We start from the raw sequence: 22,873 nt of genomic DNA, 5'->3' as shown, positions 1-22,873 counted from the left end.
AGTGACAGAGCTCATCTGAATGAGTGGAAGGAAACAGTTTCAAAGTATAGGAAAGAAGCCAGTGAACGTGAGGAGAGGAGGGACCAACGTGAGGAGAGGAGGGACGCTCGAGATGAGAGGTGGCGGCAGGAAGACCAGAGGAGGCAGGATGCAACGCTGGGGCTGCTGCGTGAGCAAACAGACATGCTCCGGCGTCTGGTGGAGCTTCAGGAACGGCTGCTGGAAAACAGACTGCCGCTTCAGCCCCAGTTCCACCCTCCCCCCTCCCCATGTTCCGTATCCTCCTCACCCAGACATGTAAGAACGCGGGGGGGGGGGGAGGCTCCGTACACCTTCCCATTCCACCCCAGTAGACAGCCCAAGCAAAAGGCTGTCATTTTTTTAACCTTTTCTTTGTGGCTTTTTCCTTCCCAGCAATCCTCCTCCCAAATACCACCCGGGTTCCCTCCCTCTTTTTCTAATTTATTAATAAAGAATAAATGATTTTTAAATGACAGTGACTTTATTTGGTTTGAAAGAAAGCTGGGGGAAGGAGGAGGGGGGTGGGTTCCTTACAGAAAATCAGTCAATAAAGGGAGCGGGTTTTCATGAAGGAGAAACAAACAGATATTTCACACTGTAGCCTGGCCAGTCATGAAACTGGTTTTTAAAGCTTCTCTGATGCACAGCACTTCCTGGTGTGCTCTTCTAATCGCCCTGGTGTCTGGCTGCGCGTAATCAGCAGCCAGGTGATTTGCCTCAGCCTCCCACCCCGCCATAAAGGTCTCCCCCTTACTTTCACAGAGATTGTGGAGCACACAGCAAGCAGAAATAACAATGGGGAGATTTCTTTGGCTGAGGTCAGAGCGAGTCAATAATGATCACCAGCGACCTTTTAAACGGCCAAATGCACATTCTACCACCATTCTGCACTTGCTTAGCCTGTAGTTAAACAGCTCCTGACTCCTGTCCAGGCTGCCTGTGTACGGCTTCATGAGCCATGGCATTAAGGGGTAGGCGGGGTCCCCAAGAATAACTATTGGCATTTCAACATCCCCAACGGTTATTTTCTGGTCCGGAAAGTAAGTCCCTTGCTGCAGCCCTTTAAACAGAGTAGTGTTCCTGAAAACGCGAGCGTCATGAACCCTTCCCGCCCAGCCTGCGTTGATGTTAGTGAAACGTCCCTTGTGATCCACAAGTGCTTGCAGCACCATTGAAAAGTACCCCTTGCGGTTTATGTACTCGGTGGCTTGGTGCTCCGGTGCCAAGATAGGGATATGGGTTCCGTCTATCGCCCCACCACAGTTAGGGAATCCCATTGCAGCAAAACCATCCACTATGGCCTGCACATTTCCCAGAGTCACTAACTTTCGTAGCAGCACCTGAGTGATTGCTTTGGCTACTTGCATCACAGCAGCCCCCACAGTAGATTTGCCCACTCCAAATTGATTCCCGACTGACCGGTAGCTGTCTGGCGTTGCAAGCTTCCACAGGGCTATCGCCATGCGCTTCTCAACTGTGAGGGCTGCTCTCATCTTGGTATTCTAGCGTTTCAGGGCAGGGGACAGCAAGTCACAAAGTTCCATGAAAGTGCCCTTACGCATGCAAAAGTTCCGCAGCCACTGGGAATCGTCCCAGACCTGCAACACTATGCGGTCCCACCAGTCTGTGCTTGTTTCCCTTGCCCAGAATTGGCGTTCCATGGACAGAATCTGCCCCATTAACAACATGATCTCCAAAGCACCGGGGCCCGTGGTTTCACAGAATTCTGTGTCTGTGTCCATGTCCATGTCAATGTCCTCATCATGCTTGTCGCTGCGCTGCCACCGCCGCTGCCTCCTCGCCTCGTTTTTCTGGTCCTGGCTGAGCATAAACTCCACGAGAACGCGTGAGGTGTTTACAATGTTCATGACTGCTGTCTTGAGCTCAGCGGGCTCCATGCTTGCCGTGGTATGGAGTCTGCAGTGTTCACCCACCCAGGAAAAAAGGCGTGAAAATGGTTGTCTGCCGTCCGTTGCTTTCATGCAGGGAGGGAGGTGGGAGGGAGGAGTGAGGCTGTACCCAGAACCACCTGCGACGATGTTTTTTGTCCCATCAGGCACTGGGATCTTAACCCACAATCCCAATGGGCGCGGGAGACTGCGGGAACTATGGGATAGCTATGGGATAGCTACCCACAGTGCAACGGTGCAGAAATCGACGCTAGCCCCGGTACTTGGACGCACACCACCGAATTAATGTGCTTAGTGTGGCCGCATACATTTCGACTTTATACAACCTGTTTTTCAAATCCGAATTATATAAATTCGGATTAATCCCGTAGTGTAGACATACCCTATGTCTGTAATGAGTAAAGATTGCAAGATCAGGCATCAAACCTGTTTTTTGGAACCCATTGACACTCAAAACACATACTTTAGTTTCTATGAGGCTACGAAGCAATATTTCACAAGTGACCAGTAAATAATATTATGTTAATCCTTGCATTCCAACCTCATTAAAGGGGCACGGTCAACATGATGATCACATTTCCATTGAAAATTGGGTATCTATTGTTGCAAATAGCTCCTACAGTTATTATAACACCTGAGATTAGAGAAAGATATTTGTTTACACAAGAGGCAGGTGTATAAAAAGAAAAAGGGGACAAAGGATATTCAGATATGTTTGATTTTAGTCTCAGGCCCACCTGAAAAACATGAGGGGAAACACTTTTAGCAATTAAAAAGAAAAAGTTAGGATATTATTTGAAGGATCAGAAAGCAATGCTTTAAGTTAGCCACTTTCAAAAAATTCAAGTTGAGGAAAAATTAAACAAAACAGCGCCATTCCAATATAGTTGTGAGGATTATAAAAGAATAGGATGCCCCAAGCAGAATTCAAATGAAGATCTTCCTTTGTTTAACACAGAGTTCTAGGGCTTTAAAACTTCCTTTGGCAGTAGTAGAAAGTAAAAACATGACTTGCATTCAGTTATAATGCTCTCTGTCCAGCTTTAAAATGGTAGAACATTTGGAGTAGATTTGACATACATGGTTCACTGTTTCAGAAATAGTTGGCAACAAAACAGCATCTTACATTCAAACTTAGCACAAGAAAGCCATTTTAGTTTAAATTTCTTAAGATCAAGCAGATGTCTGATTGCTTAAATAAGCCATCAAAAGTATGGACACACCAGAAAAAATCATTTCAGAAGTGGAAATTGTAATTAATTCCAGTCTGTTAGATTCAACAGCTCTTTTAAATTTAGCACTCACAATAGATCAGTAACCTATGCCATGCACATGGAATTTGTTTTTAAGATTGGGTGGAGAGGATGTTTTCATTAGACTGATGTGGCTTATGGATATCTCAAGATGAATGTGAAAGATCAATGGAAACAATCTAAATCTAATTTGTCTAGGTATTTCCATCGTGTCCAGTACAGAGAAAACTTTGCAGAGATTCTTTGATGTATTGTTTTATAGACATAATTTATATTATAAGCAGATGTGATAGAAAATAATTACAAAATCTAGTGAAACTGCTACTCCTACTTTATGCTGAAGTTATTTTTCTGTGCCTAATTCTCCAGCCTCTAAGGGAAAAGAGGTTATCCTCAGAGATTCAGTTACAGTGAATATACTGGTCCTGGCATATAAAATGGTTGTTTCTATTTTCCCTCAAAGAAAGGTTGTCTGAATGGAAACTTTAGTGATGGATAGCATGGTATTGGTATGTCACAGATGATGGTATTAATATTCTTTCACTACACACAACCATCTCTGAATCTCAACTCTTCTAGGGTAAATAGAAACAACCATTTTATGTGCCATACAGAGGTCATATGACTAATATCAATGAAGTATCACAGGCATGGTCCTTTCTAAGCATTATCATCTCAGACATGAAGTCAATAGTGGAGGAATTAGAAGAATAGCAACAAACATGGAAGGGTTAGAGGGCATGATTTATGAGGAAAGATTAAGATAACTAAGGTACTGATGCTCTCACTGGATTTTCATGACTAATTCATGTACCTGTATGGAACAGCATTGACCTTCATAGTGCTCCATATGGGCACAATAGTTTATGTGAATCCAGCAGCCGGATTGGGACTTAAACATAGTCACTGCTTAGCCAAGCTATACAAAGTGAAACAATTGTTAGCAAAAATGTGAAAGGTGTGATTAAATAGGGAGGAATTGTTTGCCATGATGCAAAATATGATAGCTAGTAGTAATGGAATTAAATTAAGAAAAAGGAAAGCTTCCTGACAAACATCTTTTTAGGCCAATCAATAGTCTCCCAAATGGTGGAAACCCATTAGTAGAGACATTTAAAAGTAGACTGAACACAGTGATAAAATAGATTGTAGGGAACAATTTCTTAGTGGACAGAAGGATGGTTCAGATGTCCATCTCTACTTGTTATGACCCATGTCCTCATGTCTGCCACAGAGCTCCAAGTGAGCCAAGCAAAAGCTGTGGCAGACATGAGGACATGGGTCATAATGATCAGAGATGGACAAGACCTACTGGACACCTAGACCATCCTCCTCTCCATTAAGAATTGTACCCTACAATCTATTTTCTCACTGTGTCCAGTCTACTTTTAAATGTCTCTACTAATGGGTTTCCACCATTTGGGAGACTATTAATTTTTTACAAAGAATTTTTTTCAAAAGATATAACCTGTCAGTCAGAACTGAGATGTAGTGAGCATCAATAATTTGTGTTCACAAGTACATGTTCTTGAAACTCCCAAAGCAAAAAGGGTTTAAGTCACTTCTGTAGAAAAGAAACAATTACTAGCATATGGCTTAGGGGTGATCATGAGCAAAGAGATGGGGAGTGCATAACGCATATGCACCCTTGTCCAGAAAATCACCAGACAATATAAATTATGGATCTTTGACAACAGGCCTGATCCTTGCATATGCTGAATATCCTCAGTTGACCTCTTAAGAGGCACTGCTCAGCTCAGTATACCAGGCCCAATGTTAGTAAGGAAAATCCAAGCCAATAAACAGCCAAACTACATTACCATAAAAATCAAAGGAACAATGATTTTAAATAGAACAGAATTACATATGTAACTTCAAGGCAACTCCTTCTAGAAAACATAGTACAAGAAAAACATTTTAAATAAAAATCCTAGAACAAAATTTGAGCAAACAGCTCTTTCCAAAATATTAAATTACCTCACACAGTACTTAGCTTTGATCTTGGCTTCTATCTCACACAAATGTTTGTGTCGGAGTCCACTTCCAGATTAGCTGGTCATTGTAGGTCTCATTTAACTTTGACTGGTTTTTCAGCAGACCCAGAATTCCACCAAGATACAATAAGTCACTGACCTGAACTCTGTGTTGCTGCATATAATATTAAGGCCTCCATTAAGGACCCTGAAATACTAACAACTCAGTGGCTGGCTTTTATCTCAGAGCTAGTATTATGAAAATAAATACAAAAAACCTCAAAACACTGTGCTTCTTTAAGAAAATGCCCTTCTTATTTGTAAGATGTGTATCCCCAGTCCTTATAATTTGAAGCTTTGAATGTCAATTTTCTGCCAGGACCACTTTCATTACATTATTTTCTGAAAGCCATCCTGAAGCACTTTTTGTAAGTTAGATCATTTGATACATCTAGTTTGAAAGTCTTTGGGGATCCAGCATGTACTAAACTTCATTGCATCTGTTTTTTCCGCAAATCTTCATAAAATGCAGATATAGGTCTGAGCCAAATGCTGTATCTGAACTTTGGACAAGTTCAGGCCTGACTCCAATGTGATAACTATATAATGATTCTTCATTGTCTTCTGTGTGTTACAATTACAAACCTTTTATACAGGACCAAGGGATTTCAAAGAGCTTTATAATATTCACTGAAAGTTAGTCAAAGGAGCGGGATGACAACCGCATTGTGGTGGCCACTGGTAATTTCAAAGGACCTGACCCTCAACTGGTGTAAATGAATAACTCTGAAGTAAATCCTGCCTTGGAAATCAATGGAGCTATGCTGATTTATACTAACTGAGGATCTGACCCTCTGTATTCTGTGGCATGTGGCAGCTTCATACTGCACCATCTTGTGGAGACATGATGGTGCATGGCGAAAAACTGGGGGGAGGGGGAGAATATTTGGAAAGGAATTCAGATCTCCATGAGTCACTATATGTTAGTGCTAGTCATGCCTGGCCCTTGTGCAGGTGCATTTGGTGGGGAAAGAAGAAAGATTTTGGAAGGAGCTTTCACTTCTGCTTGTGGCACAATTGCAGCCCTTGTTCTTGGGGAAAGTACAGAGACTTCTCCCAACTAATGCCAGGGGAGCAAACCACCCAGAAGAGAAGTAGGGGACACATCCCTACCCTTTGTGCACTTCATCTTCCTTACACACTGATGCAGAGGCCAGCCACAATCTGTTGCACAATCATTTGAGAGACAGATTGGGGGTATGGCTGAGTTAAGTTAACACCATTTTGTTATAAGAATGCAATTGTGTGATTGTAACCCTCAGTTTGCATTGTAATCATCTTTGGAAAACCAGACTAATCTTGACAAGGGCAATCTATTCTAGACATTGCGTGCTCACATGAGGCAGTAGGACACCTTGGAGAGGACTATCACTGAGAGAGCCATCAATGTTGAATAATTATTAGGGAATAATTACTAGACCAAGGGGTTTTCTACTAACAGGGCCTTTGACTGGACTTTCTACACAGAAACCTTTCTGGGAGAATAGGGCTGGAGTTTCCTGGTCTAAGTGTCAGGGACTAGGAGATAGGTGGTTTTGTAGGGCTAGGATTTTATATTTATATTAAAAGCCATAGTTTATCATGCAAGCCACCCTTTTTTAAATAGCAGAAGGGAATGACTCTCTGGGTCATTGGTAGAAACACATCTGACAGACTGCCAGTGTCTGTACTGGCAGACAGCCAATCCTGGTGCCTAACAATTGACTATAAAAGGATTAACAAAGGTACAATACCTATGGCTCCTATTGTGGCAGACATAACACAGGTTATACGAAAGGTCCATGCCACATCAAACTATTTTTCAGTAATCAACTTATCCAACTGTTTCTTTGCTATTCCCCTACACTCTGATTCACAGGTTCATCTTGTCACAACTCCAAAAGCATCAGATTGTGACCAACAAAGCCCGGCTCCCCTCTGCAACCAATCTGTCTGGCTACTAAATTAATCCAAACTGGTAACTATAAACATCAACTGGCAAAACTGTGTGCATGGTGTGCGTGTGTATATATATATATATATATAAAATAACTAAAAAGCATATGCTAATTGCTGTATTCTCAATAAATGTGGCATGTTGCGTTCTCCCCTATAAAAAATTTCATGTACTTTGTATAAGCATAACAGTTTTACCTAGTGATCAGAACTGGGAACAGTAACTAGAAGTCAGAATCAAAGTCAAGAACCAGGCAAAGAAGAAGGGCTGAGGTAGATAGGAATAGGACAAGCACAAGGTAGGAGTAGGTGTAGAGTAAGGCTAGGAATAAGAAAGGCATAGAAAAGAATGAAGTTGTAGACTCAAATATTTAATAGTTAGTAATCTGTTGCCCTTGCTGAGCTTAAATGCAGATATGTTGATGCCTTGCAGCCAAGTGGGAAGGTTGGCCAATCAGGTAAATCTGCTGCAGCCCAGCTGGGCTCATTATCCAGCCTGAGGGATGTGCTAGTTAGCCCCAAGCTCAGCTGAAGAAGCTTAGGTCCATAGTTCCTGACACTAAGTACATGGTTGGGAAAGCTGCCCCCTGACTAAATATGAGAATCATTATTTAAGGAGGCTGCTTCTCTAAATAAGAAGCTATTCTATTGCTATTTATAAGCAAACCTTTCTAGGAAGAATGGGAGATTCTATCTAGCTTAAGAATACTAGCCAGAACTCAGGATTTATAGGTAGCATGAGATCTGACTGAGGAAGTCTTGTTCAGGGCTATTTGTTATTTTTCCATAGATCTGTAAATCTTGTTTGTTTTTCTTTTAATTGTGGCTTAAATTCTTTTATTAAGCTTTTGTTCCTTGCTTTACAGGCATTTTGTTCATGAAGAATGTAACAAGGAAAATGCCTGGGGAGGGCTGAGCATTGGTTCTGGGGTCTAGATAGTTGGACTGCGGAGTTCCACTAACCAAGCAGCATGTCAGATTGCAGGGATACACCTGCAAGACTCAGAGAAAGAAACAGTGATCAGTCACTACCTAGATACACAGGGCTTAGAAGCCCTGGTACTGAATAATGGGTTCCAATTACAATAGACTGGTGTCAGCCCAGAGAGCAGGGCTGGGCCAGTTGGTAATTCTCTAACCAAGGCAAATGGAGCAGAACAATCAGCTTTATTTTGAGGCAGGTTCTGAGAGTTGTTTGAACACCAAAATGCAGTTACAAATATTACATCCGAAGAAGTGGGCTGTAGTCCACGAAAGCTTATGCTCTAATAAATTTGTTAGTCTCTAAGGTGCCACAAGTACAAATATTACTGTTTTCCTTTGTGCAGTCTGACTGAGTTCTGCTATACCTGCAAATAGCATACTCAGTTTTTAGTCCGTGGCTGCCTGTGTTTTGTCTGTACATCAGATGGCTCTTTTGATCTATTTTGTTTAGGAGAAGCAGAAAGAAAAAAACACATGCTGCATACCTCATGACTGCTCCTCCATCTGCTTGGGCTTTAGAAGGGCTCCAGCAGGAGTGCTCATTCTCTTCCCCCCCCCCCCCTTGTCATTTCCCTACTTTACTTTAATTTTCAAAATACACTTTGTCTAACACATCCTTAAAAAATCTTGAGCATAGCAATGAAATTTCTCTGAAATAAATATCTCCCAATCTATAGGTGAAATAAGCCTTTAAACATCCTCCAGTGAATGAAATATCCAACAGGGTTCTGAATAATTCAAGTAACAACTCCCCATCAATCAGAATGAATTATTAGACAAGGCATAACACTGGTACATCAAATTCCAACAGCTTGAAGACAGCAATCACATTACAATAACTGTTTCTGAAGATTAGTGTAAAATATTTTTCAGGACCACAGAGCACATCATAAATAACAGTGAATAAGAACCTACAGAGTTACTATAGCTTCCTTTCCAAAATAGGAAAGAGGTAGTGGCAAATGCCTTGAGACAGGTCATCAGCTATAGATGATCAGCTAAGAAAAGTAAGAGAAAACACTTTGTTCCTAATTAAAGCCACCCTAAATAGAAGAAAGGTAAAGAATTACTAATATGCCTACTAGGAGAACTACTAGCCCTAAAGAAACAATGGTATAGGACAATTTACCTTAAGCAACATTGATACCAACTGCAAACTTCACACCATCAAATTAGGCCTGAATAAAGACTGGGAGTGGCTGAGTCACTACAAAAAGTAATTTTCCCTCTGTTGATATTCACACCTTCTTGTCAACTGTTGGGAATGGGCCACATCCACCCTGATTGAATTGGCCTTGTTAGCATTGACCAGCACACCCACCCCACTCTTGGTAAGGCAACTCCCATCTTTTCATGTGCTGTATATTTATACCTGCCTACTGTATTTTTCACTCCATGCATCTGATGAAGTGGGTTATAGCCCATGAAAGCTTATGCCCAAATAAATTTGTTAGTCTCTAAGGTGCCACAAGGACTCCTTGTTTTTGCTGCTACACAAAAGGAATCTTAAAAAGAGCCAGGAAAGAGAGTAGCACTAGTCAAAACACTGGATTAAGAACAAAAACTAGGCCAGAGTTGCACTAATAACATTTTGCCCTTACTTTAGAGAAAGAAATGAAGTTCAAAATAAGCTTGTGAAAGTTTGATAATTAAAGTTGTTGTTCCTTTATTGTAATTCAATACTCTTATGCTTAAACCTTGAAAAGCTAAACCCAAACCTTTGATTTCCAGACTGACTAAATTTCTTTGATCTACAGAAGAATAAGTTTATTTAAACCCAAACTTTCTCTGTAATTACAGTAATATGAGTTCAATTTTAGATTGCTAAAATTGGCTTTGTGTTGATATTTGTGGCATTCAGAATAGGGAGGTGTCTACTAAAATACTTGAATAATCTTGTAGGCCATTGCTGCATTAAGGTCTGCCTATTTTAGGGCCCAATCCAGTTTTTATTGAAGTCAATAGGCATATTCCCATTCCCCTCAGTAGAAGTTAGATTAGACCCTTAATGACTTTTCATGACCCTATAGACTATTTTTAGTTTCACATATTTGAAGTTTTCCTCAGTGGAAAAGTCAGACTTTAATTATTGACAGCAGGCCAATAGTACAGCCATAGTATTTTATCCCCAGTGTAAAATGCAATATTATCTGACCTCCCTAAATTGACTATGCTTTTGCTGCTTTCCACATATAAAAATGATTAGACAGCAGTATACATGGGAAATAATTGACAGTGGTGCTGAAATATGAAACTGCTAAAATCAGAGAAACGGCAAAACAAGAGACTAAACTACAAAGATCTAAGTGATGTTCATGCTCATGGCAACCTTGTGAGGCTGAATTTCACACTTACAATACACATGTTGCCATTTGCTGTGTGCAGAAATTACATTTCATGGTGATATTAACTCTGCTGCAGTAAAAATGGTATTGCAGTTTTCTGCAAGAAAGGTGATGCCAGTGTAAATTTTAGGGGTGTTTTCACTTCATTTAATTTCTCTAAATAGACCATTATCCAACCCAGCACCATAAGCAAACCAAATATTTTTCAAATGACAGGATTCCTGTCTGAATGTTAAAAAGAACAGAAACACTTTTGAATCATTTAACTTTTCTGGCATTAGGGCCTGAACCAAAGCCTATGCTTAAAGTCAATGGATGCCTTTCTGTTGATTTCATTGAGCATTGGATGAGGCCATAAGGGAGCAAAAATGTCAGCCAGTGATTTCAAAATTGAGCATTTGAAGCTCTGCTGAGGAAGCAAAGGAGAGGTTGGTATAAATTCTTCTTCAGACAGAAGAAGTGACAGAGATGACTCCAGTAATAAATTCAACGTAGAGAAACAAATAAGCAAGCCAAACTCCTGTTGACTTCAGTGGTAGGACTGAGTTAAAAGGGAAGTATAATATGCACTAGGAGTCCAGTTCTGCAAGGTGCTCGGAAAATTCTGTGAGATGGATAATTGAGAGTGCTAGACACCTTGCAGGACCAGGACCAGACTTGACATTTGTGCTGCTCTGCCCTGAGTTGCTAATGCCCTATATATGCATTTTTGATTATTAGAGCTGTTGCACTGAAGTAATTCACTTTATACGTTGTCCAGAGTTATGATATTATGAATATTGTGCTGAGTAATTCATTTATGCCTTTTCATTTTGGTAGATTAACAAAGGTATAAAACCCATGCAGACTGAGTTTAGATTCATAGTCATGATAAATTGTGATTCTTGCATAGGTATCAGACACTTCTTATATATGGACATTAAATGGGCTTTTAACTATAGTTTACACATGAGAGCTATAGAAGGGCGATTTATCTTCACTGATTATAAATCAATCACATTAAGTAGATTCCTCCCCTAAATAGCTTTTATTGATACTATTCTGGGGAGGACCCCAAGATAAATAAGCAGTTTTAGATGATTTCTCCAATATCTAAATGTACTTTCAATTTCCCAAGGGGGCTCTAGTATATAAAGAAACTGAATTCAGGACTGTGAACCTTTTTATTATTATCTCGAACTTGATCTATTTCATGATAACTATATCCATTCAAATAAAAACACATCAAAAATTTGGCATTTAGGAAATAGTGTTCTATAGAGTGTATTCAGAAAACATGAGTCTGAACCTCAGCTGGTGTCAATGGAGCTACAATGATTTACATCAACTGATGATCTGCCCTTTTGTCTCCGCTTCTTTGCCAGCTCCTGACTCCTCTTCCACACATCCCTACATGCTGGCAATATCTTCTCTACTAAATATACTTCAAGCTCCAGTCATTGTCTTCATTAAACTTCTAAAATCTCACATTCAAGATGTAGTGGATACTTCCTGATTTATGTATGTTCTGTCTTACTACTGTACAGCACTGAGTACATTTATACTACTATATACATGACTATGGGCCATATTTTCAAATCCTCTGCCCTCAGAAATTCCCATGCATGCATAAACTTCACATTTACATGCATAAACCAGAACATGGTATGTGCAATTACTCAAATGTGGCTTTTGTACCTGCAGCTGCATCTAAGTCCATTTTTGTGGGTATAACTTTAGGTGCCAATTTTGGAAATGTGGTTATGCCAACAGACTAAAAATACTAGATAATGTTCAGTGAAGGAAAAACACAAAACACACCTGCACGGGCTTAATAAAGAGTACATTGTATGCTAATTTTAAAGATATTGTTTTCACTTTGACATATTGGTCACAACATTTTGGTCTACTTATGTATTGGTTTTGCTGTAACCCTGTTTGAAAAGGTAGCATTCATCATGGTTTTTCAAGTGAGAGTGAAGATGTATCAGGGAAACAAGTTAGCAGAGAGTCAGTTACTCCTGAGTCAAGGAGGAACATGAGGGTCATCCTGTGGAGTGTTTTAGGGCTGGGTAAGGGAATAATTTACCATTGAACTTATGTAACTAGTCAGTAGATGGCTAGCTGCAGATCTGACCCTTGCTCTATATAATTCCACATCAAGGTGATTCTATGGGGGAGTTCTCCCTCTGCTTTCTTATCCCCACCTTAGTGGCTGGACCCACTCCAGAAACATCCCTCCATCTTCTGAGGCTGGAACACAAGCAAAGTGTCCACAAGCAAAGGAACTTTCTGCTGTTCGAGCATCCTCCATCTTACCTACCCTTCTGTCCTCCCCTCCCTTCTGCTATCACTGTCCCTCATGCTGATGTTGTATTTGTTTATTTTATCTGAGAGACCCAATGGTTTTAAAACTCTCTAATAGTCTCTTGCTGCCTCCAAATACCCTCCTGTGCAAAAACACACTGCCAGTTGTCATAGGTGTGGCCTGACTGATCACTTTATATGTGGATGTGATCGCTTGCACATAAATGCCTATTTGAATAAAAGATCCTTCCCAAACAGCTGTGAAAACATAAAACTAGTTTGCTTGGATGAAGTGGGAGGGGAATGAAGAAATAAGGGCTGGAGACTGAAAAGTGATTCAGAATTTGCAAAAAGTAGGTAAAACTTGTTTGCATTGGTCTCCCAGGTCTAAGTAAGAGTAAGAAAGTTACAACATTTTCTTCCATCAACCAAAGCTTAGAGCAGTACAACACAAGCCTCAGTAAAGGCTGAGGCTGTAGCTATCTGCTTTCACAGCTTTTATCAAATTATGGCGTGTAAAGTTCAGACAATGCAGTCTTATGATGGAAAAAGTAATCTGAAGTATGAACAACCTTCTAATAATATTTGTTCAGTAAGTCATATCGCTGATAAGAAACAATCTAAGTCAGATTTCCTTGGACAGAATGTTTTCAGCTGTGAATACCTTCTAAAAGAAAATTAATGCTTTAAAGCTAGCTATGTGCTCTAGTCCCTTATGAATTAGCTATGCTTCCACAAAGAGATCCTCTGTGGTACAGCTTTATTATTAGATAAAAATAGTAGTTTTGATTTATGTGAATTTATTAAATATATTTCACATCATTTGAAAATTATATGATGCAATAATGTAATGGAAACTTTTCAACATAGCTAATTCAGTCATCCTCAAAATCCTCCTGTCTTTTCCTGATATATGTATTTTATAAAGGACATTGGCTGCCTTCCTATCTAATTTCTGGTAGTTTTTCTGTTTGTGTACTCTTGGGAGCCATTTCCAGTATGCAATCACAATAATGAAGTCAGATAACGTTTCTTTGTCTGGCAGGATTGCTGTTGTGAGCACTTTCTGGTTTGCATTCTTAAGCCTTGATGTATTCCAATCAAGGCAATCTTCCACCCAGCTATATACAAAAAATGATGATTATTCTAAAACATTAACTAATAATTCTAAAAGTAATGCTAATTATGATTTTCCTTTTTCTTATGTTTCTAAATTAATATTGTATTGGGAAATAGTTAGGGCTAGATTGTGCCTTTAGCCCTCGGTAAAACGTGTTGTGAAACTGCACCATTCCAGAACTAGCCCCGGGAGGCACGGTTACTCAGACATATCTCGGAGTCGCAATACCTCCTCTGCTTTTTGTTCTGAGGGGAAGGGGAGTAATGTTCTACTGACATATACCAATCAAGGATCCACTTATTCCCCTTCTCTTCCCACCCCAGCTCAGGGAGAGAGTAAGTGGGCATACTTCAATGCAGACATGCCTATTTATACCATAAGAGAATTTGACAGTATTTTGTTCAGGGAAAGTATATGGTCAGTGTGACGGAGCAGGGAGCAGGGCAGATTTGACCTGGGAATGTTGCAGAGGGGTTGCATTGGGGATGGGGGACTTCCCTTGAAGGAAGCTACCTGAGCTGTAACCTGAGCCAGGAGGGGGGTTGGGAGAAATAACACCTTCTGCCTGGGAGACTGAAAAGGGGAGGAGGAGCAGAGGGGAGAGGAGAGAAAGCTGCTGGAGGAGTTTTGGTTTGGTTTCAGTTTGGGCTCGGTGGTGCAACTCACCGAGGGAACCCTAAGCTGGGGTCTAAGCTCCCTAAACCCCCCAGAAGAACTTAATTGAGGGGATCTGGTTGTACCTACATGCTCTGCTTGGGACTGTGTTCCTGTCATCTAATAAACCTGTTTTACTGGCTGGCTGAGAGTCACGGTGAATCCCAGGAAGAGGGGTGCAGGGTCCTGACTCCCCCACACTCCGTGACAGTCAGATTTTGACACACTCTTTTATACTGAGTAGTACCTCACTCTTGAGCATTCCCTCTATTCCCCTGCTTGACATGATAAGGGTAAGTTACAGGTAATCACAGTGAACAAACAGACAAAATATACAGGTTTCAGAGTAGCAGCCATGTTAGTCTGTATCCGCAAAAAGAACAGGAGTACTTGTGGCACCTTAGAGACTAACAAATTTATTAGAGCATAAGCTTTCGTGGGCTACAGCCCACTTCTTCGGATGCATGTAATTTCTGGTAGTTTTTCTGTTTGTGTACTCTTGGGAGCCATTTCCAGTATGCAATCACAATAATGAAGTCAGATAACGTTTATTTGTCTGGCAGGATGTATGCATCCAAAGAAGTGGGCTGTAGTCCACAAAAGCTTATGCTCTAATAAATTTGTTAGTCTCTAAGGTGCCACAAGTACTCCTGTTCTTTTTACAAAATATACAGAAATTTTAGACTATATATTTGATAATACTGGACTGTGTTTTCAAGTTATAATAAGATCAAATAGCTGCAATATCATTAAATCTTAGTAATATTATATTTAACATTTTTTTGTGATATAAACTGAAACTATTCCCTTATGTGATAATGTAATATACTAATATTGATGCCAGGCAATACTATCAGTACATGATACTAATTACTCAAATATAATTGGACTTGTTTAATCAGAAGAAGAAAAGAAACTGAAGTTGGTGACTTCTGCAGATTAAATTAATCCTCTAGTTGTGTCAGACTGCCTAATTCTTCCTCCTTCACTCTAGTAAAATGAAATACATTAATAACTCAGTAGAAAGAACGAACAAACCTTTAGCTCTTTAGTGGGGCCGTAGGTCTAGTAATGGACTCGAGATCCCAAATCGCAGATCAAAGACAAACACATTATGGAAACCTATTCAATAATTACTTGTCTAGAGAAACAAATAAGTGCAATACAGTTTTCTAGAAAGAAATGCTTTGTCAGTGAGACTGGAATAATTTGCGTTCAGATACATAATTAAAGAAAAAATTGTGAATGCTTTCTGTATTGATTTGTAAAACAATTGGGGATGCACACACAGAGCATTTTGGAAAAATACACTATTACACTAGCATTAATTATTAAAAGGTTATGAAATTCCTTAAACGGCACAATTACCCATGTGCCATGTATATGAAGCAGTTTCATATTTTGCTCTCAAAAAGTATTGAGCCCATGCACCTTGGTTCCAATTTATTAATCTGGCACATTTAATCAACACCATTCCCATGATTAGTCACTTAATAGAGAGTCAATTTTTCATTTTTGAATATTTTTAATTTTCAAAATATAAACAAATTGAATATGACTTAATACATCCCCAACAAAAGTAAATGCTTATAAATGACAAAAAACATATGTACATTACATTGTAACACAGAATATACATTCATCTTCTAAAGAAAAAGATCTGAAATGTAAATATATATATATGTATGAAATATAACAAATGGCAATATTTGTCAATTCCGTCAGAGAATTCAAAAGTTTTGTTTATTTTTAATGAACTATGTGACAATGTATGAGTACAATAGCTATTAAAAGCCTATACAATGTAAAATCTTATATTCCGTCTTAAATAGTTCTTAGACCAAATCATGCTGAATTTCTATGTGTTCATGTTGACTCATTCAAAGGAAAGAGACATACTCCAGAAAAGCAAAACTTTTTCTAAACCAATATACCAGTCTGCTCTCTTTGATTCTGCAAATAAAACTTCCATTTCTTGTTAAGGTCTTGACAAGTTTTTTGACTATCAAATTAGTCCTAACCAAGTTTCTTTCAGCTTGTATTTATTTTGTAAGGTTACTTAAATCTGCTTCTTTAAAAAAAAAAAAAAAAAAAAAAAAAAAACGGGTTAATCAAAATGCTATAGTTCAATATAAATCATTATTGTTTAGGGATGGTACAAAATTAGATCTTGACCTCGACCTCAGAAGTAAATGGTAAAAGACACATTTTGTCTTAGATCTAAAATTTTAATACAGCCACTGCATGTGAACTGTACAAACAACATTCTCCATGTTGTCCACATTTTAGATACCACATATAAACCTTGGGCCAGATCTGTAGCTGGCATAAATTGGCAGTAAATTGACTACAATGGAGGTGCGCTTATTTACACCAGCTGAGGATCTGGGCTTCTAACGTTCTGTTAAGGTTGACAACTCAAACAGAAAACTTTGAAAGATTTGGCAGAACTAATCATTATACTTACATAATCTCCACAATACATTTTGGCGTAAAACTTCAAGTTCAGTAGAGCTCAAAGTAGGATTCAGAATAAAGACTTAAAATTGCTGTAACTAACTCTTATAGCGTTGAAGAGGACTGACCGGAACCATCCAATCAAACTAATACACTTCTACCAATCTCATTCGACTCCCAGGTAACAATGAAGTAGGAGCAGCTCTTGGCACTGCATGTCCCCAGTTTTTACAGATTCACTGTGTATACTTAACCATTATTCATATGTGACTAAGCAGGATTATTATGTAAAACAAATAGAACAATTAGCATAATACCTTATTGCTCTAATGTGTTGATTTAAGAAACAGAATTTAGCCAATCATGGAATGAAGTATTAATCTACAGAATATACTTGTGTTAATGATTGACTTCCAGCATTAAACTGGCTCTAGTTCATTTTTTCCTATGGCTGAGTCACTTAGCTCAGTATATATTATAATGACTATTTGCAACTGGTGTGACATGGTGGATGCTGTACTGACTCTACATAGTGTCTGTGCAGTCACTGGGCCAGATCCTCATATGCTTTAAATTGGCATAGCCAATGGTCCTTTGCTGATTTATACAAGTGATCAGTTTGTGAGATACTGCAATTCTGTAACATGGAGAAAAATTGCAGAAGTTGCACAACCCTGGAGATTGTCACCAAAAATGATAAATGATCTGGAAAAAGGGGTAAACAGTAAGGTGATGATACAAAATTACTGAAGATAGTTAAGTCTAAAACACACTGCAAAGAGTTATAAAGAGATCTCAAAACTGGGTGACTGGGCAACAAACTGGCAGATGAAATTCAGTGTTGATAAATGCAAAGTAATACACATTGGAAAACCATAATCCCAACTATACATAGAAATGATGGTATGTAAATTAGCTGTTACCACTCAAGAAAGAGATCTTGGAATCATTGTGGATAGTTCTCTGAAAACATCTGCACAATGTGTAGTGGCAGTCAAAAAAGCAAACAATGTTAGGAACTATTAGGAAAGGTATAGATATAAATATAAAGCCATTGTATGCCCACATCTTGAATACAGTGCACAGTCCTGGTTGCCCCATCTAAGAAAAAAGATATATTAGAATTGGAAAAGGTACTGAGAAGGGCAACAAAATTAATGGTACGGAACAGCTTCCATGTGAGAAGGGATTAAAAAGACTGGGACTTTTCAGCTTGGAAAAGAGAGAACTAAGGGGGGATATGAGAAAAGTCTATGAAATCATGAATTATCTTGGATAGCCAAGATGGTCAGGGATACAACTCCATGTTGTGGGTGTCCCTAAGCCTCCGACTGCCAGAAGCTGGGAGTGGACGACAATAATTGCCCTGTTCTATTCATTCCTCTGAAGCACCTGGAATTGGCCACTGTTGGAAGACAAGGTACTGGGCTAGATGGACCATTGTCTGACTGAATATGTACTTATATGCTTTAAAATGATATTTTTCAGCAGCCACCATCTTTATTTATTCTGTTTGCTAGTAAATATTATTATAATAAAGTAATTTGCAGTATCAGGAAATGTGACATATCCTGAAACAGTTTCTCTCTCATGTCTACTTAAGAGTTTAAAATACAGGTGAGAAAACAGAGTGTACATCCCATGGTATTACTAGAAAAGATACTATGGATTACCACTATCCTAGCTAAATACCTGCCAAGAGACTTAAAGAGTTGCATATTACTTTGAGCTGAGAAATTAACAAACAGTCTTAGTTGTGCTTTTAAAAAAAATATATTAATCATATTATTTATAATCCACTTTTGGAAGAGCTGGTTTGTTAATTTATTTAGGAGGCGTGTTATGACTTAGTGGATAGAATGCTGGATTGGGATTCAGAAGACCCAATGCTATTCCTTGCTCTTCTTCTGACCTGAGTGAGCTTGGGCAACTCCCTTCATCTTTCTGTACCTTAATATCTCTGTATGTAAATGAGGAAAATGACACTAACCTCCTTTTGTAAAGAACTTTGGTATCTACTGAGCTGGTGTCATTATTGTTACCTATAAACTGACTTGGGAACTATTCTTTTATTTTCAATTCTTGAGGAGGGTCCAGATGATCAAGTCCCCAGTATATTACTAGAGAAATTCTCTGGCTTGGAAAGGTTCATCCAATAGTGTGTAGGATGTGAGTGGCTGTGAATGTCAGTCCTAACAAGAACTCTCCTAAATATCTATATATTTCTGCATGCCTGTGACATATGCAAGGCTTAATGGGTTTGGGATGGCATGTTATCTTTCAGTACATAAGAAAATAAGAACAGACATACTCCATCTAGCCCAGTATCCTATCTTCCAACAGTGACCAATGCCAGGTGCCCCAGAGGGAATGAACAGAACAGGTAATCAACAAGTGATCCATCTCTTGTCGCCCATTCCCAGCTTCTGGCAAACAGAGGCTAGGGACACCATCCCTGTCCATCCTGGCTAATAGCCATAGATGGACCTATCCTCCATGAACTTCTCTAGTTTTTTTTTTGAACCCTGTTATCGTCTTGGCCTATAGTATAGTAGGGCAGGATAGATTCTTAAGAACAGCCGTACTGGTCCATCTAGCCAGTACTAGTCCATTTTCCGACAGTGGCCAATACCAGGTCCTTCAGAGGGAATGCACAGAACGGGCAATCATTGAATGATCCATCCCATGTTGTCCACTCCCAGCTTCTAGTAGTCAGATGTTTAGGGACACCCAGAGCATGGGGTTGCATCCTGGGCAATCTTGGCTAATAGTCACTGGAGGACCTATCCTTCATGAACTTATCTAGTTCCTTTTTGAACCAAGTTATAGTTTTGGCCTTCACAACATCCCCTGGCAATGAGTTCCACAGATGGACTGTGTATTGTGTTTGTTTTGTTTGTTTTAAACCTGATGACTGTTAATTCAAGAATGTTTCCTTTGTACTTATTATAATAAATAAATCTGATCACTTATAGCACTTTACATCCCCTGTACCTCAAGTGTTTTATAAAAATGACTTAGACATTCTAATCCCCGTTTTACAGATATGAACCACAGAGAAGTTCAGTGACTTGCCCAGTGTCACACAACAAGGCAGTGGCAGAACCCAGAACAGAAGCTAAGCTTCCTTGCTGTCCACATTTTGAAACAAAATATTAGCTTCTCTTTGCAGTCTCTCACTTTTTTTTATTTGTTATTTTACTGTTAAGAGTAATTAAAATGCAGTGTGATGAATGATTAATCTTCAGTACAATACAAAATGGATTATGTTTACAATAATCCCATTGTCTGCCTTCTGTCTTCCTCATTCTGTGAGGTGAGGCAAGGCCAGGCTGGCACAAGGAGTTGTGACTTACACCTCTATGTGATGTTCAGTGAATCTGGCCCAATGTTTGTTTCTTTGAAGAACTGAGTACAATCAAACCTAGTTTCCCATGTTCATTTACATTCTCCAGCTCTGTCCACTTTAACATAAATCACTACACTTTCACAAACCCCAAATGGATATGGATTTAGTGCAGGAGGTGTTTCAGGGGTGGAAACTAGTCCCAGGAGTTTTGGGAGGCCAGTGTAGTTATTGTTTAAGCATCTTTTCTTTCCCAATTACACGATAGGGAAAGAAATTCTGACATACCAGCATCATGCATTCCTTATGCAAGAGAAGTGGAGCCCTGCTGCTAGTGCTGGGGTTTTGCATAGTTGCCAACATTCCCAAGTAACAGTTCTTCAGAACAGAAGGAGGTGTAGGGACAGGTCCACTCTCCTCAGCTGAAGGGGAATTGCATATTCTGGTCAATTATTTTGTTTAATTATTATAGAATCGAATGTAGCCATGGCATCATTTTAACTGCAGTGCTCAAAATAGTCCAGTTATCCCTTTTGCCCAAACATGGGGTGAGTGCAAACAAAATACAGTTACATGAAGGATCATAAATATTTTAAATACAATTAACTAACAACCAAAATGTTATCTTGGTTTTCCCCTTATTTTTCTGTTCCATCTAGCCCAGAAACATTCTGTCTCTCTCCAGATCATTTTCTCATTTTCTGTCTTCTTTCATTTTCTCTCTCTCAGGCCTGGTCTACACTAGACGTTTATGTCGAAGTTAGCGCCGTTACATCGAATTAACCCTGCACCCGTCCACACCGCGAAGGTATTTAGTTCGACATAGAGGTCTCTTTAATTCGACTTCTGTACTCCTCCCCGACGAGGGGAGTAGCGCTAAATTCGACATGGCCATGTCGAATTAGGCTAGGTGTGGATGGAAATCGACGCTAATAGCTCCAGGAGCTATCCCACAGTGCACCACTCTGTTGACGCTCTGGACAGCAGTAAGAGCTCGGATGTTCTGAACTGCCACACAGGAAAAGCCCCGGGAAAATTTGAATTGGAATTCCTTTTCCTGTCTGGCCAGTTTGAATCTCATTTCCTGTCTGGACATCGTGGCGAGCTCAGCAGCACTGGCAACGATGCAGAGCTCTCCAGCACTGATGGCAGTGCAATCTCAGAATAGAAAGAGGGCCCCAGCATGGACTGATCGGGAAGTCTTGGATCTCATCGCTGTGTGGGGCGATGAGTCCGTGCTTTCCGAGCTGCGATCCAAAAGACGGAATGCAAAGATCTATGAGAAGATCTCTAAAGACATGGCAGAGAGAGGATACAGCCGGGATGTAACGCAGTGCCGCGTGAAAATCAAGGAGCTGAGGCAAGGCTACCAGAAGACCAAAGAGGCAAACGGACGCTCCGGATCCCATCCCCAGACATCCCGTTTCTACGAGGCACTGCATTCCATCCTCGGTGCGGCCGCCACCACTACCCCACCACTGACTGTGGACTCTGAGGATGGGATAGTGTCCACGGCCGGATCCTCGGACATGTTAGCGGACGGGGAAGATGAGGAAGGAGATGAGGAGGACGAGGCAGTCGACAGCGCTCACAACGCTGATTTCCCCGACAGCCAGGATCTCTTCATCACCCTTACAGAGATCCCCTACCAACCCTCCCCAGCCGTTACCCCGGACACAGAATCTGGTGAAGGATCATCCAGTAAGTGTTGTAAACATCTAAACATTTATTTGTAACAGAACATGATTATTAACAATTTAAAAAATGGGTTTCTCATGATTAGTTTGATTAACTTAACGGTTCAGTCATGGGCAGTGCAACTATTTGAAAAAAATCTAGCAATGTCCGGTTTTGCATGATTGTCCTGCCCAAGCCGCTCTACTGTTTAGTCCCTGCTACTGCAGCTACAGTAAGATGCGGTCTATATGTCCGGGGATGGAGCAGAAATCCTCCGGGGACATCTCAAGGAAGCTCTCCTGCAGGTAATTTGAAATCCGCTGCATTAGGTTCTTGGGGAGAGCGGCCTTATTGGGTCCTCCGTTGTAGGACACGTTGCCGCGCCACGAGACTAGCAAGTACTCCGGAATCATTGCTTGGCACAGCATGGCGGCATACGGCCCTGGTCTTTGAAGGCTTTCCCGGAGCATTCTCTGTCTGTCGCTCTCAGAGATCCTCATGAGGGTGATGTCGCTCATGACGACCTGCTTTGAATGAGGTAGGGGAATGTTAGTGTTGGGACTGCTTTACCGTTCCTTTACAGAACTGTAACCGCTGGTTTGCAGCCACGCGGTGGAGGCGGGAGAGGGTCAGCCGAAAGGGATCGTTCCCGGGGACAGCCGCGAGGGTGTGGGACAGGAGCAGACTTCCTGCTTGCCGGATTGCTGGAAGCAGGGACCGACATTGATTTCAATGTGAAATGAGGCCATTGCTAATATTAAAGTTTTAAGCTGCCACGAATCTACGGCTTACCATGTCTGCGTGCAAGAGCAATTCCGTTGTCCTGACAGGGTTCTCGAAAGTGCTCTGCAA

General features: G+C 40.3%; 1 protein-coding gene across 1 annotated transcript in view; it reads right to left on the bottom strand.

Moving 5' to 3' along the window:
• ANXA10 (annexin A10) overlaps positions 1-17,162 on the bottom strand; it is a 49,902-nt gene extending 32,740 nt beyond the window's left edge. The window contains exon 1 of the mRNA XM_034772047.1: positions 17,009-17,162. Within this exon, the coding sequence (XP_034627938.1) occupies positions 17,009-17,026 (18 nt within the window). The 5' untranslated portion in view covers positions 17,027-17,162. The remainder of the gene's footprint in view (positions 1-17,008) is intronic.
• Between the last annotated feature and the right edge of the window lie 5,711 nt (positions 17,163-22,873).

Source organism: Trachemys scripta, chromosome 5 (assembly GCF_013100865.1).
Source record: "Trachemys scripta elegans isolate TJP31775 chromosome 5, CAS_Tse_1.0, whole genome shotgun sequence".
Taxonomy (NCBI): domain Eukaryota; kingdom Metazoa; phylum Chordata; order Testudines; family Emydidae; genus Trachemys; species Trachemys scripta.
This window is presented reverse-complemented; position numbering and strand designations above follow the sequence as displayed.